Genomic DNA, 27,619 nt, shown 5'->3' with positions numbered 1-27,619 from the left:
TGATACAAAGTCGCCTTACTGTGTTACAAAGGTGTGTTTGTATGTCAGTCAAGATTATGTCACCCGCTTCATGTTTGTATAAAGATCGCTATTTTTATATGTGGACATAATGAGTAAGCCCTTGCAACATGCTAACCTACCCATCTCTAATTAGGCAAGCCATATGTTCTTCCTTGCTGTGTTTCCAAAGTATATGTACTTGGCCAATCTTTTTGCACCCTCTCCGGTGGTTTGCAGAATAGGGCTCAGTATGGCCGACTGTTCTCGAGTTGTGTGTCCCTTCCCAGGCCTTGTCGTGTCTTCCATGTTGATGTTAAATAAATGAGCCCTCAGGATTATTTATGCAACCATGTAACCTGCATGAGAACCGTAGCAGTATGGCTCCAGTGGCCCAACTAACTTGCATATGGGTAGCTTTGGTGGACTTCTATCTGCTATTTTCTTTCACGGATAAGTCTGTGTTTATCTTGGAAACTTGCATCTTGTAATAAAAGCAGCATCAAGATTCTGCTGCAGGCCAGGTACACTGAGAGCAAGGTGGACCTCTTACAACACAGGGGCATTTGTATGCATGCCAGCTTAGGGTGTGTGTTACAAGTTTTTACGTCCTGGCTCATGTCCCTCCATGTTTGCAGTGCGTGACTCTGTTGTATGTGCAATGATCGTGTTTTCTTCAGCTTACTGCATGCCATCCTTGTCAAAAACCTGGTTGGCGCTGGTGAGACGGCTCAATAAACTGGGTTTCTCAAAGTGTGGCCTCAGGATTGTGTCACATCATTCACAGCCATGCGAACATCATGGGAGACAACAGTATGTTTTTATTTAGCTGCTTAAGTGCACCAAACGAACCATATCACCTTCATGTTCAAAGTACCTCGTGTTGGAGAGTACTTTGTCAAACTTAGCCTGCATTTCTTCATCTGAAAGATGCCCACCTTTCTTGCGACATTCTTTGAAGACCTGCACAAATAAGGGAACGGTCATTAGTTACAAATACCAATTATACAACATACTTTGTTTTCTGTGCACTAGAAAACAAGATGGGCCTAAAGGCACAAGTGTATTAGATCCCCATCGCTTATTTGGTTCTTCATTTCTTCAGTGAGTGTATGAAGGACGAATAAGTTAACTCAGCAAAATGGAGCCCAAGCAGAAGATGTTAACATCTGATGAATAAACAACAACTAACTTGCATTTAGTTTCTGTTGACTGTCAAGAGAAGAATATGGCAAACCAGGAATCAGGCCCAAGAAGGTGCAGTATGTCATGCAGGTACAGTACCAGGGCATGCATGCAAACCAGTCAGACTTTGCCATAAAATTTGTTTCAGCAGCACTGCAACAGTGCTCCATAATGTATTTGGCTTGGGCTCTTGGGGTCATATGCTTAGACATGATAAGCAAAAGCTCACAACTTTAGCCTATGTCTCTTGTGCGCTATAAGCAGCTTACTCAAAGTTATAATGAAGCTGAACCAAAGCCAATAACTTTTCTATTAATATTTCTCTGGCAAAAAATTGCTATTACTCATTTTAGGTCTGCTTAATAATGAATTGGAGAGAACCGTGCAATGGACAGGTACTGTGCCCTGTTTGTTGTACCAGTTTCTTTGCCTCTGTCCTGTTTCTAGTGTGCTTTTGCAAATTTAATAATGCCATGGAAGTATAACACCCAGGGGTTCCTAAATTGGGTTCCAGTGGGGCCCAAATTAATATGACACCGCTGCCCCATTCTTCGTTAGCTTCCTTACTTTCAGGTTTGGCATTCATGCTCGAAAGGGCAGCCTGGAGCACTCAAGAGGGAATAGATTTGAGGTTCTGCAACTGGAGAGCCACAAAGCATGTTTTTTGCCGTAAGTTAAAACACACACACAAGGAAGACACATAGAAGACAACACAGACAGCACTTCTAACTGATTTAGATTGGGCGTGGCATATTTGCGTGGCGCATTTGCCAGCGCACTGTAAGGCCTGCATGTGCAAACCCCATTTTTACGAGATTAAGATTCTAGGTAGAAGCAGAAATCAAACAGCATGTGAGCTAATGGAAGCTTATTATATAAAAAAGAAAGGTTCAAGTTGCATTAGTGATACTTCTGTCTTGCTCTACAAATCGGAAGCAGGATTGTTTGACCGCTGGATAACATAGGTTGATGAACAGCCTGCGCATGCGTGTATGTGTATATATATTCCTGGGTCACTGCCCAAACTAAATCAGTTGGGAGAGCCACCTGTGTTGTCTTCTATGTGTGTTTTTAACTTGTGGCAAAAAAAAAAAGAAAAGAAAAACATGTCTTATAGTAAGCACCAACTAAGCCAACAAGCAGTTCTGTTGAGCCGCAGCCAAACACCTATGAGGTATCACTCACATTTCACTCAGAAAAAGCAGCCCCCCTCTCAAACTAATATGACACAGCTGCCTCATTCCTCATTAACTTCCTTACTTTCAGGTTTAGCATTCATGCTCTAAGGGGCAGGCTGGTGCATACAAGACGGAATAGACTTGACGTTCTGCAACTTGAGAGCCACAGCCAAATACCTATGAGGTATCGCTCACACTTCACTAACAAAAGCCCCTTCCCTCCAAGCAGGGTAAGAAGTTTGCTGGCAAGGAAGAATGTAAACAAGGAGGAGGTACAATGACTAGAAATAACACTGTGCCCCATATAGCCCATATGTCGCTTCGGGACGTTAAACCAAACAATTTGCCACTTTTCCTAGTAAAAAGTATGATGATGATGATGTGGCACAGCCGTGTGCCATGTTCTGCTACGTACAGTAACCACATTTAAGAAATTCAAAGTAAACGAAACGCTATGACACCTTCATTGCACTAATCGTTGCGGAGTGCTTCACATGTGTAGCATCTGTCGTGTCATATTTCTCGCTAACCATGACGCCGCCTGCGAGGCGAAAAAGTTATAACGTGAAATTCAAGCTGCGTGCAGTTGCATTTGTACAAGAACATGGAAACGGGGCTGCAGGAAGGCAGTTTGAGGTTAGTGAGAAAATTATACGTAACTGGCGCAAAGCCACCAGCGTGCTCCAATGAAACCGGCTAAGAAGGCCAACCGCGGCAAGAAAGCACGCTGGCTGGAGCTTGAGGATCATCTGCGCACGTGGCTACTCGAGCAACGAGCCGAAGGCAGGGGGCTGTCTACAGTGTAGCTCCGTCTCAAGGCGAAGACCCTTGGAACAGAGATGAATACTGTTGGACTTATGGGCAGTCTGTCGTGGTGTTTCCGCTTTATGCAGCGCAATAAGTTGGTGAAGCAAGCGCGGACGACGATGTGCCAGAAGCTCCCTGACGACTTTCAGGAACAACTGAAGAACTTCAGTGCATTTGTCAAAGAAGAAATTGTGACCAAGGACATCTACGCGAGCCACACTGTAAACATGGACGTCCCACTTATGCTTGATATTCCCTTTGGGAGGAGCGTCGCCGAGAAACGGGAAAAAACTACAACGGTGAGGACAACTGGCCATGAAAAATCACACTTCACTGTTGTTTTCGCCTGCTACGCGGACAGTACGAAGCTGGCTCCAATGTTAATTTTCAAGCGGAAGACGCTACCAAAAGACTTATTTCCTCCTACTGTGGTAGTACAGGCCAATGTCAAAGGATGGATGGATGAAGATATGATAAGTTTATGGCTCGACGAATGTTTTTCGCGTCAACCAGACGGATTTTTTCACGTTAAGAAGGGAATGCTTGCGATGGGACAGTATGCGGGCACGCATCACAGATTCCATAAAAAAGAAGATTAGTGCGAAGAAATGTGTGCCAGAGGTGATACCAGGCAGCATGACGAAGATGCTGCAGCCACTGGAGATTTCTGTGAACAGCAGTTTCAAAGCAAAGCTTCAATGCTTCTGGGAGTCGTGGATGTCCGAGGGTGACCACAGTTTTACGAATACAGGACGCATGAGACGCGCAATATTCGGAGAGGTGGGCATATGGGTCTCCAATGCTTGGGACTCCATTTCTACAAAAACAATTGTAGCTGGGTTCACAAAGGCCGGACTGATCCCGTTCGCGAGTGGTGACGACGTTGGTGAAGAAGACATCAGTGAATCCGAAGACGACAGTGATGCGCCGGAGGGGACTCCCACTTGAAGTTGCTGAATTATTTGTTAGCAACTCGGAGGAAGAAGGCTTCGATGGTTTTGCCTTAACACCGTTTGTAAGTACATGACATCTGTGCGTATCAATAAACCATTTTTGAAATATTAGTTCTGTCTAGACACCGGTGCGACTTATACACCAGAAAATACGGTACTCACGGTCAAATTTTGAATAGCGGTGTTCACGTGGAAGCTATGCGAACAATTAGTTCCCCTCGGAAGGCTCCTTAAAACCGAAACTGGCTGGAAAAAGAGCGCCTGTGTCGTCGATGTTGCCCCCCCTCCCTGCCTTTCGTCACATCTCTGAGGTCACCGCCGATACGGCCCCGTGAGCCGCTTGCGTTATCTGCTTGCTGTCTGCGGCGTTAGCGTAGCGCTTGAATGCCAGTGTGCCACCAAATTTACTTATCATTCCGTTGGGTTGGACACCATGGTGGAGATGTAGCGCCAATCCCGCTCTTTGGGTGTCTAGATACTGCAGGCACGGCGTCATATCAGTCTGTAGCGTTGCCCATATGGTATTCCTTTCTTTTTACAGCGAAGCTGTACACCTCTACGATCCAAGGAAATTTTCGTGTCATTGTTGGCGCGGTAAGCAAAAACACTCCCCATATTTTTGCCGATCCCGGAGATAGTGCAATGCTGGGCCGAATCGCAGTGGAGGTGAAGCAGGCATTAAGCACTCACCATATATGTGGGCCAATCCCGAAAATAAGTGCAATGCTGGGCCAACCCGCGGCGGAGGTGAAGCAGGCGTTAAGCACTCCCCATATGTGGGCCGATCCCGAAGTTAGTGCAATGCCGGGCCAACCCGCTGCGGAGGTGCAGTTCGCCATTAAGGGGCCCACATACACATCTTCACTAGTCATCCTTCTTCATAGAGTGGAAGGGCACCGAGATTTTTTTCCCCCTTCACTCGGCGAGTTATGTTCCCATCTGTTTAAGTTTACGCGTTTTTATTTACACAACTCGCACACGTGCGTTTGAGACAACTTTCCCAGAGAAAGTGAATGTTGACTAAATGTCATTCGCATCCAAAAGCCCGAAACGGCATTTCACCGGTGGAAATGGACACGTGGCACTTAACGGAATGACAAAGTAAACTTGGAGGCCTGCCGGCACTGAAACGCTTGGCTAACGCCACAGACAGCAAGGAGATAACGCAAGCTGTTCGTGGGGTCGGACCGGTGATGACCTCAGAGACGTCACGAAAGGCGGGAGGGGGGCGACATCGACGACACACACTCTTAGAGAAATGTACACCCTTTGAGGTGTATATTTGCCATGCAAGAAGGATCATCATCTGCCTTGCTTGCATTTCCTTTCTTGAAAATGCTGCGCTCCCTACTTTCCTTTTGAGAATGCTCTGTCATGCTGATAACGCGCATACTGTTCGCGACTTGGACGTACCGTGACTTGGACACCATAGCCACTGAGCAACCACGGCGGGCTGTTTTTAGAGATATCCTAAACCATATCATCACTATGCTCATCTTTGTGGATGCTGTGGGTGTTGCTTCCGCAAAACTGCTCTGGGCTGACAATGCTGTGATTCAGCTCTGCAAGCTTATCATAACCATTTCCTGGTAAAGGCCCAGCTGCCGCATGTGTCTCAAATGGATGCCAAAGTGCAGGTAAGACCACACATAACTCATTATAGAACACTATAAAGAATTTGTTTTCTGTAAAATTATAAAAGAAAGAGAAAGAGAGAGATGTGACTGCAGCCCTTTTTACTGAGAGGTGTTACCAAGCCAAAGCACTGTTATGAACTAAAATAACAAAAGCAATTCCAGTTGCTGTGTGCATGCCTGCCAGTTGGACTTGCTTTCCAACCAAGTAGCGAAGTCCTAGGTTTCTGTTTTTGACACTATCGTCTCTTCGAATTTTGCAAATGGTGGACTGGTTTTTCATCCTGAAAAGGTCATGCCTGCTGCAATAAAACATGCTTTTGTGAGGCAGGGGAAGTTTTTTTTCAACTGTGAAGTCCCAACTGCACTTGCCTATGGTAGTAGATCACCACAAGATTATATCCAGTGCTATTCTATACAAAAGAGAAAATTATGGCCTAAGAAATTTGTTGCACAACTCCTTAGTGCACAGACCTTCAATTTCTTGTAAGCAAATTAAACTAGCCTAAACACACAGGTGAGTTTCAGTTTCCCAAAGAAACTGCGTGGTTCTGAATTTATGAGCAAAAACTTTTGCATACGACATGCCATGCAGTCATGGGAATATTTCATGACCTTACAAAATCTGACACATAAAACCTTGCTAAAATATCGAAACAATGAAAACAAGCAAAAGGTTCTGTTTAAAAAAGCAGCAGTCTACTTCTCAAAATGTCAAATTTGATGATACCATCTTAATCCAGAGTTTTGAGCAGGATTGCTAGCACTATACTGAGTAGACTTCCTGTTTTGCAGTCTTTAGGAGATATATGCACAGTTGCATCACTATTATTGCACACTGTGTCACCAAATTTGCCCCATCCGAAAGAAACTGATCTGTGCTCTAACCTTACACAACAATCGGCAATTGTTTACTGTATCACATATGACCCAAAAATAAGTCTTTCACAAAGTCAACCAAAGGAGTGCCAAACTAAAACCCTTACATCAGACTTATAAATAGCAAATGCCCACGAAAACATTTTTACGACATTCTTTACAGAATTGAAAGGTATCTGTAGTGCTACAAGACAAGGACACAAGAAGAAACGAAGACAAGCGCTTGTCTGTCTTCATTTTGTTGCGCTACACAGATGCCTTTCAATGATGACCGACCAACCAGCCCATATCGCTACCCTCGTCGATTACTACTACACATTTGATTGCTCGATATGAGACCAACACCAGCTAAGTAAGCAATATTATTTTTTTACATGCATCAAACACAAGCAGCAGTTTACTGGGTGTCACATGACACACAATGCTAAGATTCATTTTCTTTTGTGAAATTTAGTGAGTACACAGACTCAATGCATCACCTGCTACATACAGCTTCAGCACAATAACTGGCATCTCCAATTTTTTTTAGAGCAAAGTCATCATCATCATTAGCAGGAGCCTGTTTTATGTCCACTGCAAGACGAAAGCTTCTCCCTGCGATCTCCAATTACCGCTGTCCTGCGCCAACCGATTTCAACTAGCGCCCAAGAATTTCCTAATTTCACCGCTCCACTTAGTCTTCTGCCGTCCTCGACTGTGTTTCCCTTTTCTTGGTACCCATTCAGTAACCCTAATGGTTCAACGGTTATCAAACCGGCGCATTACATGACCTGCCCAACTCCATTTTTTTCTCTTCATGTTAATTAGAATATTGTCTATACTTGTTTGCTCTCTGATGCAAAGTGCTCTCTTTCTGTCTCTTAACGTTATGCCTAGCAATCTTCGTTTAATTAGCTTGTTGCGCGGTCCTTAACTTGTTCTCAAGCTTCTTTGTAAACCTCCAAGTCTCTGCCCCATATGTCAGCACTGGTAAAATGCACTGATTGTTCTCCTTTCTTTTCAATGATAATAGTAAGCTTCCAGTCAGGAGCTGACAATTTCTGCCGTACGCGATCCAACTCATTTTTATTCTTCTATGAATTTCCTTCTCATGATCAGGGTTCCCTGTGATTAATTGACCTAGGTAAACATACTCCTTCACATACTCTAGAGGCTGACTGGCGATCCTGAACTCTTGTTCCTTTGCCCGGCTATTTATCATTATCTTTATCTTCCACATATTAATCTTCAACCCCACTCTAACACTCTCTCTGTTAAGGTCCTAAATCATTTGTTGTAACTCGTCTGCATTGTTGCTGAATAGAATAATGTCATCAGCAAACCGAAGGTTGCTGAGATATTCACCATCGACCCTTACTCCTAAGCCTTCCCAGTTTAATAGCTGGAACACTTCTTCCAAGCACATAGTGAATAGCATTGGAAAGATCGTGTCTTCCTGCCTGACCTCTTTCTTTATAGGTATCTTCCTGCTTTTCTTGTGTAGAATAAAGGTAGCTGTAGAACCTCTGTAGATATTTTCCAAGGTATTTAAGTAAGCGTTCTGTACTCCTTGATTACGTAATGCCTCTATGACTCACTCTTTTTCGCAGCAGCTTCCGAGAGAGTTGGTGTTCATCAGCCTCCAGCAATGCCACCTTGACAGCTTTCTTCCATTTAAACTTGACCCTATCTTCCGATTCTGCAGCGAAATAGCATACGTGTGGAAGAAATAAATGGTCAGAAACTCACCCTAGTGCAATTGACATGCATGTATGAAAGTTTGCAATCCTAGTTTTCAACAATTCCAATGGGAGGGAATATGCAACAGGTCATCTGTAACATGCACAAAATGGAAATGCCACACTGGATACTAATAAGCTGCAAGAGCAAATAAAATATGAAAAGCCAAATTAAATTAATATATACACATATACTTTTGGCTTTCCATGTTCACAAGCGTGACACTGACATGATTCAGACTGAACAATTTTAGGCCAATTGAACAATTTTAGAACAATTGATGGCCAGTTAGCACACAATGGGAACGGAAAGTGGGAAGGGACGAGGTGATCGCCCAACTGAATTCGTACTGCAATGCACATCAGTGTGAGCTATGACAAGATAAGGATTCTGAGTAGAAGTATGGTTGCAGCAGCAGCATATCAATTATTAGGCTTTTCATATTAAGAAGCGAGGTGCATTGTGTATGAGCGACACATCAGTTGCCTTTTTTCCTTCAGAGAGATGTTTAATCGACAGCCGAACACAGGCGCAGTGATGCCCATTTTTTAATTTGCTCTGCAGTGCACACTTCTATATACTGGATGTCTTTGTAAGCAGAGTAAACAGTTAAAAGTTAGCGCTCGCCTTGTTCCCTCCCACCTCTCTGTTTCCATTTTGCGATAAGTAGCCATAAATCTTATGGTCTGAAATTGTTCAGTATGAATTGACTAGCCCAGCAGCCATTGAATTCAAACTGAGTTTTGCTTATGCAGGAAGCCACACTGTTCTCTCATAGTGTTGCCACCAGGCCAGTTTTCTACTGGCACTGCCAGCTTTTCCATCATGGAACTGGATACAAGTTCAATCCTCATAGCCCACCTTTGCTGTTTTTCTAGTTATCCCTGAATCACCAGATTATAAGTTGCATCCCAAGCACTCTGTCGGGCGTTCGCATACATAGTAGACAACTGAATTGTTGCAAGCAGATTCATTCCCAATTCCTTAAACTTTTCAATGTCATATTATTGAAGTTCAGCGATTGAACCGTTCATCTTTTAGCCTCCCTCAAGTGAACTTTCTCCTATGAGTCGAAGGCACCCTCTGCTTATTTTTCAGTACGATTCCTCAGCGACACCCACTGTTGGCACTCATTGCATCATTTGGCATACATTGGTTTATCACACCTTTATTTTGTTTCCATTTAATTTGTATTTTCACATACAGTACTACCCACCCCCTTTACAGTAAAAGTGGTAACCCTACCCTCTTAAGCAGGGTTCGTACAGGTTTCAGAGACAAAAATTCAAGGGTAATCAAGGACTTTCGAGGCCCCACCAAAGCTTTTTCAAGGGAGCATAGCAGCATCCCATGTAGAAATTATTACTATGATGTTTCCAGAGCACAATAAGTTAAGATGCAAAAATTGCATTGGAAATGTTCCTGAAAGCATATTTAGCGCCAGCAAACAAGGACGGAAGGGAGACGACACCACAATGCGCTATAAAATGTCAATGCGCTGGAAATGTCCCGCCTTGATCACTTCAAGTTCCTAACATGGCATGAAGAAAGCAGCTTAAACACGGGAGGGGAATTAGCCCCAAGCTTCGGTGTTTCTCACTGTCGCCCACCGTGGGGCTTTACACTTCCGTGCAAGTCACTGTACAAAGTGGAACATTTGTACATTCATGCCGGCCTTATTTTATACAGTCGAATAAACTTACAACAATCTTCAAGAGCAAAGAGAATTCCCCTGTTATAACCAATAATTGTTGTCAGAGGATTGCATGAAAAAAGCAAAGGTGAAAAACATAGAAACATTTTAATTAGACAGAGAGAAGGACAGCCGAACCAACTTATAGCATTACCAATCTTTAACAATATTCGGATGTCAAAATAAGCAGCCCTGGCGCAGTGAACTTCTGTGTGTGTTCTACGGCAAAATAAACTGCATTACTGGTTAAAACAATTACACCTCGCAACTGGGTGTCTGCACTGAAAGGGGGGGAAAAAAAAGAAAAAGAAAAGCGAGCCACCGCACTGCTTTAATGCCATGCACCCAGCACAGCATGAATTTACCGCATCTGGTAGTGAATAGAAGGAGTGGAAAGGAGTTGGGAGAGAGGCGCACAAGTGTAGGACTCCAACGAAGGTATGCGGTGTGGGGTGCACAGCAGAGGAGGATGTGGTGACTCACATTTATTGTTTATTTCCCACGGATTTCACATACCTAGTCTTTTTTTTGGCGCAAACGCCTAGTAGCCAGATTTATTTGTTATAACCAATAACACACTATGGTCGCATTCTAGTAAGCTACCTACTTTACCATATATAACACACAAAAGTTTACCGTGCTGCAACTGCTTATTGTTTTATCCGATATATTCTTAAAACCGGTAACATCTAGTAAGTGGGTTAAACTTTACCACTGTTACTAGAATAGGAAGCTTCCTGGGTTCACACTGATCTGCCATAGAAAGCAGGTCACATAATCGATCTTAGACTGTATTACTCAAGAAATTCAAGGGCCTTGAAAACACACTTTTCAATTTCAAGGACATGTGCACACCCTGACACTGCTGTGGTGTACAATTTATATTTCTTTAGTTAATGGATCTCAATTTAGGCTGATGATTCATACATGCCACTATACAAGTCAAGGAGCCCATACACACTGAATGGGAAATCAATGCATGCTTTTGGCTTGAGAGTAGCAAAACATTGATCTGCTTACCATCACCTCCTTCAGCCTCTTTATCAGCCTCCTGGTCCTGCTGCTTGAACTTCTTTGTTGGCTCCTCGTTCTGTGTGTTGCCTTCACAGTCAACAGCATCCTCTTGTTGCCTCTTCTTTCGTTTTCTCTTTTTTGCACTCTCTTCACTAACATCATTCACAGTGCTATCCTGTTGCTCTCTCTTTGACTTCTTGGCCAGAACTTTTTCATCAACAGTGCCGTTCTGTGGTCTCTTCTTGCCTGGAGTGCTTTCCTGACCTAGAGCTTCCTGTGGTTCCCCATTTTCTTGCTGCTGGTCACTTTCTTCATTGCCTGAAAGCTGCGGTTTCTTGTTTTTTGAAGCATTCTCATCAGTGACAAGCGACTTTTCAGACTGCTTATTTACTGGCTGCCGTTTCTGCACAGTCTGCTGGGCTTTCTGGATGGTCTGCCAGACGTCTTGAGCTAAAGATGGGTTTCGCACTCCCATGCTGGACTGGAGGAAGTTCTGAAAAAGTGTGATAAAATAAATATAAATATATTCTATAAAGAAACCATCTCAGTACTAACAAATATGAGCAGCTCTTTTATACAATACACAGACACTCAATGCAATGAGTTTTTTTGTTAAATGTCCAATGGTTCCATAATGGTCCTGTTGACACTTCTCACACAACCTACAATCAAAGCAGCAACAACAAATTGTATGCTGCTTAAAATCTTCAACAGACTTTAGAAACAAAGGTGTGCAGGAAGTAATAGATCTTTGCTAGTCTTTAGTAAAACTCATGTTAGTTGAATTAAGTAGGAGCCCGTCACAGTTGCGCTGTGCAATGTTCACTAAAAACAAACATGCTCACCAGCTTTCCCTATCTCTTCTCAAACTTAATTTTCAAGGTGTAAAAAATAATGCACCCATCTTTTTTATTTTAGGTGCCCCTAAGGCCTAGCAAAAGATAATACTCCTTCACTTCACAGAAAGAAGAGGCAGCAACAGCTTTCAGCGCATTCATAGCTCTTACAAGCACACAAAGATTAGCGACGGCTAGGCCCCTGGTCGTCTCAAGCAAGCATGGATGACAGTGGGCTTTTGTTTATAGTGGGCCTCTTCGATTTTCTACTTCTGGCTACCTGCGGGCTGCCAGAACCAGCCAGAGCGCCTTCGTTTTTCTCATGTTGCTCTGCCCACCGCGCCACGTACTTCCGTCAGGCGTTCGTTTTACTCGAGCTGGACGGTTCTGGCTACCCGCGGGCTGCCAGAACTAGCCAGGACGATTTTGGTCTGGCTGCTCCCTGGAAGTCCCCTGCTAGCAGATGACTAAAAGAGGCCATGAGTGCTTGCTGCCATCTTTGCGGGGACTTGACGGATTGCAACACAGGTGCTTGAAGACTTTACCTCACTCAGCCAACTGGCTACGGTTATTTTCTAATTTCCTTACTTCTAGCGCTATCTTCTTAGGTTTTAATGCACCGTTCCGCATAGCGAGGCGGTACAATACGAGCGGCGGTGAGCCATTTGAAGCTCTTGTGTGTGTGTCCCGTGAAGGCTTCTTCCCAGTGAACAGCGCGCCACGCTCTCATGCGCGCATGTTATCTGCAAAGTGGTCCACACAAGTTGTATATGCTGATTCAAACACATTGCAGTGCATTTCCAGTTCATCTTTCTGTGGTGGTATTTCTTTTAACATATCTCACGTATACATGTGGTGATTTCTCCTTTTGCTGCAGTTAGCAAAGGTGTCACAGCTAGCTTGTGTTCACTCCGTCTCTTGTATTCTTGGGTGGCAACTTGAAACCGATGTGTGTTTTAACTGCAGGCTGTTGATGTTAAGAATGCACTCGTTGAGTAATAGCCACGCGTAGTACATTAGCTTGTTGCTCTTATGTCACAACTAATATTGTTTTTCGTGTGAAACTTTTCACTGGTCACAGGTGCCGTGCATTTTCATGTGCCAGCCACATCCCCAGCTCCTTAGGGTTATAAGTGAAGCACCATCAGCTGAAACAAACTTTCTGAAATCGAAGCCCAACCAGGTCAGCACAAAATTATATGCGTATAAGACATATCCGATATCCAGATTTTTCATGTCTTGTCAAGTGATGACACAACGCCAACTCATCAAGGTTGCCGGTGGGCAACGTGATCGCTGCGAGCCAGCATCCTCGAGGATACAATCACGTGCAATTTCGCGTCTTGGCATCGGACGCGTCGGAAGCCGTCTGTTGCACTGTCCAAAGTGCCCAGTGCGTGTCCTGTGCCAAGTCGCGCGAAGTCCCACGAAAGTGATCGTATCCCTCAATGCAACTATATATTTTCAAGCTGGCAACGCATAAATGGGCCAACTACGCAGAGCGCAGGTCGGGCTCACCGGGCGGTGCCATGCTGGTAGCATGTGTAGATTTATCCCGCGGCCAGCTGCCTCGGCGTTCGATTTTGCAAACTTTGGGCAGCTTTGGGTTGTCTTGGGATCCCAGCCCACCTGACTTTTTATCAGGACCGGAACTAGCTGGCTGCCAGAACTCCGAAAATCAAAGAGCAAGCAGTCGTGGAATACGCCATCGAAGGCGAAGAAATTGACCCCACGGAGCTGCGCGATGGTATGTGGCAGCACCGGAAATGTCTGACCGACCTGCAAGACCTCCAAAAGCGATTTGCCTGCAAGAAAACCGACCCCACCGAGCTGACTGGGGAACTAGGCCTCGCCGGAACCTCGGCTCCCTCCAAGAGCAAGTTACGCCCACCGCAGCTAGCTTGACGGAAGCTTATGCCTTGACTGCCAAAGGAGGATTATAAAATTGTGTTGTGACCCAAGTGTGCCATGAAGCTGACCAACATTGGACTTGTTGCGCTCTTGGAGGCGATCTACGTGACAACCAAAGTCAACCAGGCGCAAGCCGAGCAAGCTGACCAGGTGAGGGTGCACCCAATCAGAAACACCATCACCATTAGTACACCTGATAGAACGAGGGCGGACGCCTACAGGCCCCTTGAATTTTTACGCTACAAAGAGCATAACATCGACATGCCGGTATCGGCGTACGCACTGTCTCCGGACGACTCCATATGGAGGGGGGGGGGGACGACTGGTATACAAAGCCTATACTAATGAAACGGACCAAGCCATTCATGATGAAATATCGAAAAAGAACCCGCAATTACCTATTGTGAATGCAAGAAGACTGGGTAATTCAAAACACTTTGTGATCACCTTCGCCGGCAGAGACTTACCGCCCTCGATGCATTATCGGTGTTTCACCCTAAACGTGTGCCTCTTCAGGGAGAGACCGGAAGCTTGCGTCAATTGTCGGAAATTAGTTCATTGCTCCAACGTATATCCACAACCCCGACCAGCAATCCCCAGATGCCGAAGATGCAGAGAAGAGCCCTCACCTCTACCGGAGGGAGGGAAACCGACCTGCATCCCACTCTGTGTCATTTGTCATGGGCAACACCCAACAGGTAGTCGAAACTGCAAACGGTGCTTCATGCAGCCAAAACAGACCAAGAGAACAACGTCAAAAAGTGGTACCAAGACAACCAGAGAGACCAGGCATTCCCACTAAAGAGGGCAAACCCAAGGCATTTTTCGAGACTGCTCCGAGTCATTCCCTCGTTTGCATAGCAGAGAGAGAGAGAGAGAGACAAGTCCGCCTCAGGAGGCAACAACTCCCAGCAACATGAACCTGCCAATCACGTAGCCTGGAGCAGCGGTAAATATAACTCCCTCTACCAAACAACACCACAAGTGACCCCCTCGTTGGGGACACTGCTCGAGCAGCAATCATGAAACAGACGGACAGTGACGCAGACAAGGGAAGAGCGTTCTGGCTCCAAGACCAACCAGGCTGCCCGAGAAGAGGGCAACCCCACAAGGCACCAGCAAAACAAGCTACAACAGCAATAACAGGACCAACAGGTGAGGGAGCTGGAACAGCATTTCTAGAACAACAATTGGCTGCTCCTAACAACAAAATTCACCAACTCAATATCAAACCAACCCCATTTACTAACTCACAGAATTTCAGTTCGAACAGACCAGTGGTTTGCGCTCCCAGTAAGACAGAAAATGTGGAAACTTAGGCAACTAAAGGCGCGAAACGGAAAGCAGCTAGCCTAACAGAATCGACATTAGATAAGAAAGGTACATCGGAAGGGATAGATGCGTGCGTAGCTCAACTAGAAACCACAATAGAGCAACTTATAAATGCCACAAGCAGTTTAGCCAATCAAATTAAGCAACAAACTGAAAACATTGTTATCCTAAGCACAACAGTGCAGGCCCTTGCCACCCATACAGGCCTAGACATGACACATAAGCCGCCCACAAATCCCTCACACCTATCGAGAGACAATGACTCATCTGAAGCTTCGACGTCGAAGGTAGATGCTTCACACCCGGCAGGGGGACCAATCAGATCGCACAGCGTAGGCTCGGCGTGGCTAAAGCACCTCCATCCACGTGCCACCGCCGCTTTCTTAAGTAGCGACAACCTTTGTTGTGCGCTGCCTTTTCCTCTCACACCAAATCCGGTTCCGGCGTTTCCACTTCCTGGAGTTGTGCTGCAGGAATTTCCGCTTTGACAGCTGTTAGACGATGGTGAGACGCCCGCGTGTGCTTAGCAGAGCTGTGGCAGTCACCATAAGAAGAATGCAAAGGGGACAAGCTGTCGTATTCCACTGAAGTTGTAGTTCGCGGTCGCTGTTTTCCAAATGCACGAAAAACGGCAGTGGTCTCCAAGTGCCCAGGTACTACTACATTCCACTGTACGTTGTCGCTCGTGCCACAACTCGTCACAGGTTGACACGAAGCAGCGAACACGAGCAGATCGCTGGTTACAATAGGCGGTGGTTCTTGGATGGAATCGCATTCACAGTTTCAACCACAGCTGGAGCAATTAAAGCCTCTCCATCGATGCGAAAGTAAACAATGCTAAAAAACATAGCGTCACTTCCACTCGGAACAGGAAGCTGCAGCTACGTAAGTTCCGCTTGACACCGGAAGGGGGCGAGTGGGAGAGGAGCGTGGAGGAGGAGGGCAGGTTGGCGGTACTTAACCTGGTCGGCGTAAATGTGGACGGAGGGGCTTTAGGCGTGGCTGGATCCTTATAGACGTTCATGATGGCTAGAGCACCGATAATTATATGGCAATGGAACTGCAGAGGGTTCAGACAAAAACGTCGAGCTCTAGAATTCACAATTCAAGATGCGCAAGAAAAACTCGACCTTTTGGCACTCCGAGAGATTGGCATTACAGCCAAATTAACAAGTTATGCAACTTACACGGAAATTCTTCGATGCGGCCGCTCTCCGGCCACGGCACTTATCGTGCATAGAAATCTGACAGCCATTAAAATAGTGTTGGAATGTGAGGAGGTGGCGTACACATTCCTTGAAATTCTGCCTAATAAACGGGCCAATCAATCACTTTTCGTTTTAAATTTGTATAATCCCCCCTAAAGACAAAAGTCCATCTGCATCGGAAATGGATGATCAAAGCCAATAAGCACGCCGATAAAGCACTGCTCGTAGTGCTGGGCGATTTTAAGGCCCGGCGTTGAGCCTGGGGCTACCCAAAGGGTGAAAATAAAGGCAACAAGATCCAGGAAATAGCACAAGCCTATGGCTTCACGAACCGGAGCACCCCAGGCACATTGGCAACAGTGCGAGTCCAAATACATCCCCCGACCTAGCTTTCGTGAAAAACGTAGCAAAAACCACATGGGACCATACTGAAATGAATGTGGGAAGTGATTACTACATTCCAACTATCACGGCTTTTCTAAAGGGCTACCGGAAACGTAAACTTACTATTTGGCATACCAGGTGGGACACTTTTCGTTATTTTCGCGATCATCGAACTCCCGCACCCATCACCAACCTCGAAGAGCCCGCTGAATGGATTGATACCATACTCCAAGATGCCAACAATGCAACCATAGAGACTGAAATGAAAGACGACAGCCCCACTACAGACTTGACACTTTCACGTATGGGAAGCACAAAAGAGCATACAAAACTGATGGTCGTCACAAAAGCATAACAAAAGCCTTTGCAAAAAGCTCGTACAATTAGAAAGGGAAATTGAGCAGTACTCCCAGCTCCTAAGTCTGGAACACTGGCAATAAAACCACATGGTTCTTGCTTATATCGTAAGAAGCCAACAAACACTGACACCAAGGACAACATAGGGGAAATTACTTGTGCTTCAAAAATGAAATAAAGAAATGATAAATTAATGGAAATTAAAGTGGAAGAAGAAACAACTTGCCGCAGGTGGGGAATGCATAATGTGAAGGTTATGGGACCGTTCCCCACCTGCAGCAAGTTGTTTTTTCATCCACTTTCGTTTCCATTAATTTCTTGTTTCTTTAATTCATTTGTTAAGCACAGGTAATTTCCCCTATGTTGTGCTTGGTGTCAGTGTTTGTTGGCTTCTTGTGATACGACTAATAAAAATTGGGCCCCTCAGTTAACCCCCTTTCTTCTCATCTATATACATACATACATACATACATACATACATACATATATATATATATATATATATATATATATATATATATATATATATATATAAAGGCCAACCTGAAGGTTTGGAAATTCGTAAAACTATTGCGGCGGGGATGGGAGAGGGGGGGTGCGCGGCAGCACTTTTTTTTTTTAAAGGGGTCTACCTTTTGCGACAAGCTTACTCACGTTTTCCCAACCACAAGCGAAATCCGTGTCTTGGAGAGTAAAGAGCGAAAACTCCACTGGGGCACAATTTATTTTTGCAATGATTTTGCTGTTGCCGGCTTTGACTTCTTCAGAAACTTCTGTGTGTAGATTTGCTCAAGGCAAGTACCACTCTGGTGCCCCTTGACCATCAGCAGACTTTCCAGTGTTTTCTCACACACAGATGAGCGAAACTCCATTCGAGTTTTGTTCACAGTGCTGAATATTCTCTCACATTCAGCATTGCTGCGGGGAATGGAGAGAACACCCAGCATAACCACTGAAATTCTGTGGAACCTGAGCACTCCGTTGACACTTCGAACACTTCCCAATTGCGACCACTGCATGTCGCACCATGGCTCATTCAATATGTTGGCTGGAATCTGATATGCTTGCAAGTTGGCAAACTTGACTTCAAGTGTGTTGATTGCTTCTTTTGATTTGCCACTCTGCTGGGGTAGGATAGCAGAGAACGCCATAATAAAATGACGTACGCTATTGAATGAAGCAGTTTGAGCAACTTCAGCCACCTTGAGATTTATGTCTTCTAGCGGGAATATATAGCAAATGTAATCGCATGCTGCCGTTAAGTACAGATGTACAGCAGAGAACTGCTCTCTCTCAATGGAGCTCAGTGTCAACTATAGAGTAGGTTGTGCTGCCAATGAGTATGTCTTCATCACCTTTCTGGTTCTCTGGAGCTCCATAGTCAACTTCCAGCAATGAATGACATGCCTTGACAACACCTGGGCACACAAATCTAGTCAGGAGATCCTCAAAAAGGCGGTTCAAGAGGCCTCTCAGTACATGAATCTGAGGAGCCTGTGCCTGAAGAAGGCAGTTTGTCTTCTCAAAAGCATATAACATTTTGGAGAAAAAGACAGCATGCACTGTTTAGCTCCGATGACAGCAAATAAAACAGGCACTCCTCATGGGTCACGTGGCTGGCTTCCCCAGAATCCTTGGTATGAAGTTTCAGTTTTTTGCTTGAGGTCCAGAATGAGCTCCTTTCCTTGTTCACGAGAGTTTATCGCCATCGGTGCTTTTTTTCCTGAGGCCTGCAGCAGTCTTGTGAAAATGTGTAGCAGACTTTGGGGTCAGTGCAGGATTCTTGGGAGATTGTGAGGAAGTCTTCGGAATTTGGTATGACTCCAAACACAAGCTCTGCTTGTTGGACTGCTTTGTTTCAGATTAAAAAAAGCTAAGTAGTGGTTTCCACTGGTCGAGCAGCCTCTTCAAACACTTTCCCAACGACAGCCAACGTGTCGGCGAATGCTTAAACATCTTTCTGACCTACGAATCATGCATTTTTTAAAACTTTTAAGTCGATCTTTCCGTTTCGAGCTTTCCTCTAGGTAAAAAAAAAATGTCAACCAAAGCCTCATCAACCTTTACAGGAAGACATGAAGCTCCTTTTTGGGTGGCCAAGTTGATGAGATGGCACGGGCAACAAACCCCTATTAAACCTGGTTGAGCCTCTCTCAATACAGCAAAAACACCGTTTTTCTTGCCAATGACGACATTGGCATTGTACGAACACACAGCCAACAGGTTTCCAACAGGCAAATTCCGAGACTTTATCTCGTCCAGAACCAGATTTGCAATCTTGTGACCTGTCGCTTCCCCTTGGATTGTCCCGAGGCAAAGAAGGCAGCTTTCGACTTGACTCATTTCTTTAACGAAATATGTCGCAACAATAGGGTAAAGCTGCGTGTCCCTATTGTTACTGCCATCCATAGCGACCCAAAATACTTGCTGTTTTAGGGCATCTAGCAAAGGAGTCTCCGCATTAGCGGCCATTTCCCGAACAATTGACGTCGTCTTTGTTCGTCCACAGGTGTAACGTTTCGCTTCTTCGCACTTGGGGAACATTTTCCAGAAAAGCGGTCCGGCATGATCACTGACACTCAGCGGGAAGTTGTGTTCAATTAAAATGCCGTGAAGAGGCATTCTACATGAATCCCACCGAGGTCATTGTCGCTGCATACAAACTTGTTAGGCTTGGCTGACTGTCCACGGCTCGCACTTATCCCTGATGCCTTTTCGAAGTGATGTGGACCTTGATGGCAAACTTATCGCTATGCGAGAACTTCACATCACATGCACACGTGGTGCAGAATCCGAACTTCTCCCCTTCTTCGACGGCACGAAGCATGGAAATTCTGCCATGTACGATTTCAAGAACACTTGGAAGCACTGTTGGGGTTCCGAGCCCACCATCGCACTGCAAAGCCGCTGCAGGCCGGGGTCGCACTGCGTCCGACGCGGCAGCTAGTCACACAAAAGGCAAGGCCAACACTGCATTGACCGAAGCTGACGGAAGTTCGAACCCGTGCGCCAGCGGGAACAAAGGCAACAGCATGGCAACAAGTTTGCGGAGGCACTAGAGGCGCTATTGAGATTTGGATATGGATTCTGACCCTCCTAGTAGACGACAGAAGTCACAACCTTGCAGCTGCTGATATCACGCATACGTATTGCCCGTCGTTGCGGCGCAAGGTACCAGGGTGTAGTTTCACTACATTTTCACATTTTTTTTCGCAAATAAAATGTTTTACGCAATATTTCAAGCAAGATACGTAAGATTGTAAGACTGCTTGAAATTCGTACATTTTACGGAAAATTCAGAAGAGTTGGCAGGTATGCTAATGAAGCACAAATAGCGACGACGACTTGCCACTTCGATTATGAAAGGTCACTAAAAAAAAAAAATTCCTTCTGTGAAGGTCAATTCTGCACGTCTCGTTTTTTCTGATCGCGAAATTGATCGGCGTGCTATGTTTTTCTTTCATAACTCAGGTGCATGCTAGATTCAGGTGCGCTCTCATTTTATTACTTCAAACCCAAGAAAGTTGGATGAGCGTTAAATCAGGGGGTGTGTCAGAATTGTGTACATGGTAGATACAATGCCGTGTTAACAGAAAATGTGAAAAAGTATGTCAGTGTTTGGCTAAACATAATTTACAAAGGGGCAGTTACCTTGAATGGCTTTTCTTTCCTGGGTACATTGTTGAAGTTCTGCATTCTTTCGAAGACTTCTCTCACAGGTGGAGCCATGCCTTGTGTTTCAATAATCTTTGACAGAAGCTGGAATAGAGGCATAAAAAATTAACTTTCTTTTTTTATGCTGGGAAGCTAAGTTTTAGTTCACCTGCACCACATAAGTAAACAAAGCAGCTGTAATCCTATATGACCGTCCCAGATTAAATTTATTTTGTTCTCCCAATATGCTGTAATATCAACTCTTTAAATATTTGGGCAGTAAAAAAGGAAAAAAAGAATGCCTAAGTAAATTGCTTCATTTCTGTACCACATAAAAAAAAAGAATACTGAGAATGCTTTGGCAGTTTTCAGCACAGAGTTGGAACTTATAGAAAATAAGCAGAACGGACAGGTTTAAAAACCAGATGTCGTTTACCAAGAGAAAAGTCGTTTGCTGCTATGAAAAGTACTGCTGCCATCAATTTTCATTTTGATGGGCATGGCTTAGGCAAAGATAGCAACAGGCGTATTTCCCCATGTGGTACCCAACAATGGATTTAACTGCCATGGATGCAGCATAGCAGTCAGTAATAGGTGTAATTACATTCACTACCCAGAGGTGCGGAACACCATCCCTTACTGCTGTCTGGGAACTAAAACCAATGTTCTGCAACTCAAGCCCCTGTCTTCCGCCAGCTCCCTGACTATTAAGCCTATGTTTGCCAGTGGCAATACATCTCTTGCACTTGCATGGCAGCACTACCACTTCCGTCACAACCTGCACCGTGATGCTTAGAAGCAAGTGCCAAATTTTTTGTCTGCAGAGGTAGGCTTTGCTAAGCTCTTTTTACCTTATGAGTAAAAAGTAAAACAAGACCGAGCACAAGGTACAGACAAAAGAGAGAGAATGTTGAAGATAATGCAAGTATGCCTCAGCCATGCCAGTTCACCAGTGTGCCATATGTCATGTAGAAGCTTAAAGTGTTTTTGCGAGTGGTAGACAAATCAAGAAAAGCAAAATGTTAAAAAGAAAAAGAAATATAAATAAGTATTGAGAAAAAACAACGAATATTATCTGCCATTAGTTGCCTGTCACATGACACTACTATGGATATGTAGAAGCTTTTGCACACCCGCCACTCCTGGTATTCAAAATAAATGAACTTGGAGGCTGATAATTATAAAATGGTCAGTTCTTAGATATTCATTTGCCTTGAATTAAGGGGGCCTTGAACCACGTTTTATTGAAGTTGAAAAATGCATTTGAAGTTAAAATAGACTATTTCAGAAATACATTGCTGCAAAAACATGGTGTCTACCAAGTTGACATTTTCAAATTCATCGAGTTTTCCAGGTTTTCTCCGAGTACCTTTGCAAAATTCCCTGAGTGACACAAAACATTATTTTATGTCAAGACAGGCTGACACCACGTTGCCTGATGCTGTCACTCTCAAGTAAGTATTTTAAAAAATAAAGAAATTGGAAAGTCAACCTCAACTGTTTTCACATACTCTCAGCCCGCGCACAATGCCTCCGTTTTGCGTTTCACTGCTTTCAAGAGTTTATTTTGGTTTGGATAAGGGTCAGCTGCATCGCTGCATCAGTCAACACTTTGCTTCTTGAGCTCAAGCTCCTTCAAACAAGAAGCAGCTCACTTCTTTTCCCGATCATTCCTCAATGCGACAGTCATTTCTGTTCTCGTCCACGTTTCGCCACACCCACGGACCATTTGAAGCATCCTCTTGGTCGGTTGTACAGTCAACGTCCGATTTTTCGGACTCCCTAGGGGCCACAAAAACGTCCAAAAAATTAATGCATGTTTTTTACTGCCCCTAAGGACTCAAATCGCCACAGGCACGTCCGAAAAAATCTGAAGGTCTGTCAGTACACTTATTAGGCATATCGGTGCTCATACTGGCGGGTGTCTGCGTGTATAATTATGGAATACGTACTGTTTACCGACACAACTGCCCCTTTTCCCGCTCTCGCTTTATCGCAATACTTCACCTACGCTTCACTACGTAACAACACTGTGATGAGGCAAAGCTGCCTTTCAGGAACTGGCATTATGCAATGCGCCATGCTTTCTAAGCTTTGAAGCCAATCGCGAGGATTACAAAGGCGGAGTAGGTGCCATTACTGACAGCGGCAAATTATTCAAATGAAAAACACGGCACTGAACGGCAACAACCTTAATAGCGATTGTTGAGGAAGCTAAGCCTTGCACTGCCACGGTGGTGGCTACGGCTGCCAGCGGATCTGCATGCGAGTGCGCTGGTTCAAGGCGGCAAGATAATCAAAACTGCGCTGTATTGGCTTTGATTAATGCCGTTTCGGACCAGCGGTCAACCTGACAGCGAAAGGTTCTTGCATCTGAAATTACAGACATTTTTATACATTGACTCTATGGGGGCATGTGGTGGTGCAACGAAGCCGCCCACATGATCGGGCATTTCCCAAAAATCGGTCGTTGACTGTACACGGGCAACTCCTCCAGTCGACGACACAGCGTTGAAGACAATTCGCTACATTTCCTCTCTTTTACTCGGGCCAGCAGTAGGGTGACTTTCGTTCCATTTCAATGAAATAACTGCCACTTTTCCCTGATTGAAACACATATTCCCTAAGTACTTCCAGACTATTCAAAATCCCTGAAAATTCCTGGTTTTCCCGGTTGGTAGCACCCTGAAAAAGTACTTCAATGTGTTCAGCAGAGACGGAGTTATTGGCAGTCAAACATCTCCTATGTGCTGCTTACGCTCCCTCTCCAATGACTTGCACTGAAAGGCTACAGCGGAGTGGGGTGTGCCCACAACACACCGCCTACTGAACGTCGCTGTAGCGCGCAGTTCAAATTATATTTTGTATGTTCACGTAGACGTCACTACTCCTGATTTGGCACCTACGGCACACCAAACGCGGTTGACCTCAGCGAGCCGCAGTGCACTCAGTCAGCTGACTCAGTGCAGCACCCCACGGTTGACGCGGTAGACTGCAGCTACATGCAATTGTAGTGTATATTCCCAGCATTTGCTTTGTGCACAACACAGCATCAGTGCATGCTCACGCTCATATGCTCCAGTCAGGCCGTGCTACGTGGTGCGGACCGGCTTTGTCTTGCACCAGCTTGACTGATGGATAGCAGCCACATCCAATTTGCACATTTTTAAGCGCTATCAATAGCTCAATACAAAGCGAAGTCTGCCAAGGCACCTAACCAGGAGCGGCCAGGAGTAAGTGTGTGCTGGCAAGCATGCATATGGTCTGGCCTTAAGTTTCGCGTGGTTCGGGGCTAGTTTAGCGTTCAAAACTAGTCAAAATTATTAAGATCTGACGGCTACGACACCGATAAGCAAGGTGGCCAAAGTTTGATTCCTATGCAGGTGGCTGTGGCCAAGCGCAAGGAAACGATAGTCAGCTTCTTCCTGAAGTCTGTAATATTATAAAAATCTGAGGGTGGATTTTTGCCTGTTCGTTAAACTACATCAATAAAGATACACAGTAAAGTAGGAAGAAGCGTTCTCATCCAAATGCCCTTCTTGATTGATGTCAGCTATTGGCCAATTGCAGCCACGTACAGGAATCTGCTATATTACGAAATAAAACATCGAGAAAAGAGTGAGGAGTAGGCTTCTAAGTTCTGTTGATGAGGAAGCATTTAAGAAAAAGGTGATTCGTGCTCCACGCACCACGCACAACTGCGAAATTTGGCTGAGATGTTCACATCAGTGCATGCTGTCTGTGGACTGTGTTTTTGGAACAGTACTTGGAACATTGTTCATATTGATGGCAAAAGAAAAGAAAGAAGACAAGTTTCCCTGGACTAAACTTTATTACGTAAACATTGAAATTAGTTTAGCAAATAGGAAGCACAAAGCATACCGCATACCTTTTATTTCTGCATATAGCCTGTACATTTGTGCACATTGTTCTATTCCAGACAAATAAATGCCTCCCAAGTATAAATGGAAAAACGTTTTGGGCCGTTCAGACCCAGGTTTGCCACCTGTTGTTCTTTGGCTTCTGCAGAAGTAGAAATTACCTGCCTTCAAAATTTTTCAGACTGCACTTTGTGAGCTTTTCTGCAATTTTATAAGCAAGAGCACACAGTTGCAATGTCTTTTTTTTTTTTCGTTACAAGGCATTCCACCTTTTACTATGATGCACCATACCTAATAATAAATACGTGATAGTGTGTTGGAAACATGATTCTCACTGCTAAAGTCAACAGGTGATGCTGTGTGTTTGGCTTGAAGGTGCACTACACAATTATGGCTTATAGCAATGAGTATGAGTATGTTGCTCAGTGCAAGATGCATCGGAATGAATCTTCGGTAAAAGCTTACCTCGGTCCATTCTTGCTGCTTGACTTCTCCTTTAAATACTTGTGGTTTGAAGTTTTTTCCTCCATACCGTTCTGCTTCAGTAACACATTTGATGTGTTCCTTGTAGGCATCTCCCCTATTTTCACAAGACAAACAAAGGCCATCATCAAAAACCACAGCTTTGGAAACTTTCAAGTAGCAAGCAATATGAACACAGTAAGGACACTGAAAGCAACAGCTGACTGGAAAAGATTAGGGGCATTAACGAAAAATTTGCATAACTCTTAAGGTGTAAATATGTAGAGGATCTGTAGAGGATATGTAGAGGATATAAATATGTAGAGCACTTGGATCTACCATACACCAGGGGTGGGGGGGTATTTTGTGAGTGTCCACGCAGTGGTATGTCCATTTTGTTTGCTGCTGAAGTTCTGATTAGCAGGGCTGGGGCACGTGTCGGAAAGCTACAAGCACTCCCAGCCAATCCACACATAAGCAGCAGATGAAATGGACATGTCCACTAGGTGGACACTTACAGAATACCCCCCAAAACTGTGCGAAGCCTAACAGTGTAACCACAGTGCAACAGCAACACTACATCCAGAACAGGTTAAGACTGCAGAAGTATTCCAAAAGTGTGTAATGCCTGCTCTCCATGCCTCTCCACCCTCGGAAAGTAGCTCCCTTGCAAGTAGCAGGAAGGAAAATGAAGTCACTCAACAACAATGAGCACACCATATGACACACCACATGCATAAACTGACAAGATCAACAAGTGTAATGGCGGGGAAGACTGCGCACAGCTTAAACATGTGCACTGAATTTGGGGACTAATGAAAGGGTATTAGTAGGGAGCTACCTCACCTTGCTAGAGTTTAAGAGAACCTCCTCACACACAGACAAGAAGGTGCAACATAAACGGTGGAACTAACACGGTTATGGAGAGGTGCATAATGTGCACCTTAGGAACATCAACACCACCCCAGCATTCATAAGGGCAGTGCCTGAGTTGGGCAAAGATGGGGACGTGAGTAGCAAGAAGAAGGAACTAAAGGAAAGTCAGACATCACTTGATGTTTTATTTTTTTTTTATCTGACACAGACTAGTGATTCAGCACTATTAAATGTAGATTTGTGAGAAGTCCCAGAGCTACATGTTGAATGTTGCATCCTGTGACAGCGGCCTAAGGCTACAACTGGTAGTCACCATGCGTCTTGAAGGATGGCAACTACCTGTTCGCCTTGGTTGGTAAATAAGCTCTGAAATTTCATGGCGCCATCAACTTCCCAAGCTCTGAAGTTAGCCAGCACAAACACACAGACTGAGAAGATAGGATCAGCGGTGAACTTAAAAAATTAACCAGCAACCAGTTCAGCGCTTTGTATCTTTAACACGTCTCTGCATCCTTGTCTTGTGTACCGCATAACATCAAATTACGCTGCACCAGCTAGCTCAAGAATATACATTCGTGCGCATCAGTCATGCTCAACACTTTTGCAGCATTTATTTATTTATCTTTTTGGATGTAACACAACCATAAAATGTCCTGCGAGCCGAATGATACTGAAACTGTTTGGCATGATGTAACCAAAAACATTAGCACGGCCACTGGCATGTCATTACCGATCAATGAACTGGACATACATGATACCGGTGTCACTTTCGTTCGCGATCCGAATGAGCTCGATCCGGATCAAGTGCTGCTACACGGACACTTTCGATCGCGATCTTGCTCTATTCGGATTCAAACAATCGCGATCGGCCCTTTTGATCGCGATCGTAGGCTGACGACCATGTAGGTCTGAGAGTTGCAGACGATGATTGCCCTACCAACAATGGCAAACGAAAGTTTTGTATTTCAATTACTGCAGCATATTATACAAATTCGACGAGTGCTTTCGACCAACTAACGCCAACTGGTGCGCTTGAGCTCACCCCACATGGCTCAACCAAACTCGATGCGGATCGTTCGGCCGTGTAGCATTGTCGATTGTGATCAAAAGTCAACGTGTGACACCGGCATAAGATAGCGTCACTTATAGCCCGATCACACGCGGCACATTTGATCGCGAACGAATTTCGCCATCGCGATTGGCTCATTTGCGTAAGCTAAGGGAAACCGAAAAATTCGATCGGGATCGGGCTTAATTGTGATCGAAAGTGGCCCGTGCGACACCGGACACAACAGGACAGAGCAGCTTAGTTAACGATGGTCACACCATCACAACAGCCAATATGTACGAACGCAAACGTTATTCAGACAGGGATGCCGGTGTAAAACTTACCAAAAGTCTTTGTTGCAGTCGATACAGGTAAGCATGTTGCAGCTCCGACATTTAGAGTAAACGTGCTTTTCGACTTGGTTCTTCTTTAGCGAATCACCACACGTGTTACACGTAAAGACTACCATGCTTAGTGTGAATTATATTTCACACCTTCGCACGAGTTGACACGGGCAAAGTGAGTGTGTCTCTGCGGACTACTACACCGCAAACACGTGTTCGGACGTCCACTCAGCAATGCGAGAGTTAGCTACCACTGCAGAACGGAAG

General features: G+C 44.8%; 1 protein-coding gene across 1 annotated transcript; it reads right to left on the bottom strand.

The window, feature by feature from the left end:
• Positions 1-798: 798 nt before the first annotated feature.
• On the bottom strand, positions 799-27,619 carry LOC135907937 (cell growth-regulating nucleolar protein-like). Its single transcript, XM_065439740.1, has 6 exons — positions 27,353-27,619; positions 25,088-25,202; positions 20,739-20,846; positions 11,066-11,552; positions 8,211-8,311; positions 799-960 (listed from the first exon to the last, which is right to left on the bottom strand). Exons 1-6 carry the CDS (start codon positions 27,475-27,477, stop codon positions 823-825), a joined length of 1,074 nt encoding a protein of 357 aa, XP_065295812.1. The 5' UTR covers positions 27,478-27,619; the 3' UTR covers positions 799-822.

Source organism: Dermacentor albipictus, chromosome 1 (assembly GCF_038994185.2).
Source record: "Dermacentor albipictus isolate Rhodes 1998 colony chromosome 1, USDA_Dalb.pri_finalv2, whole genome shotgun sequence".
NCBI lineage: Eukaryota > Metazoa > Arthropoda > Arachnida > Ixodida > Ixodidae > Dermacentor > Dermacentor albipictus.
This window is presented reverse-complemented; position numbering and strand designations above follow the sequence as displayed.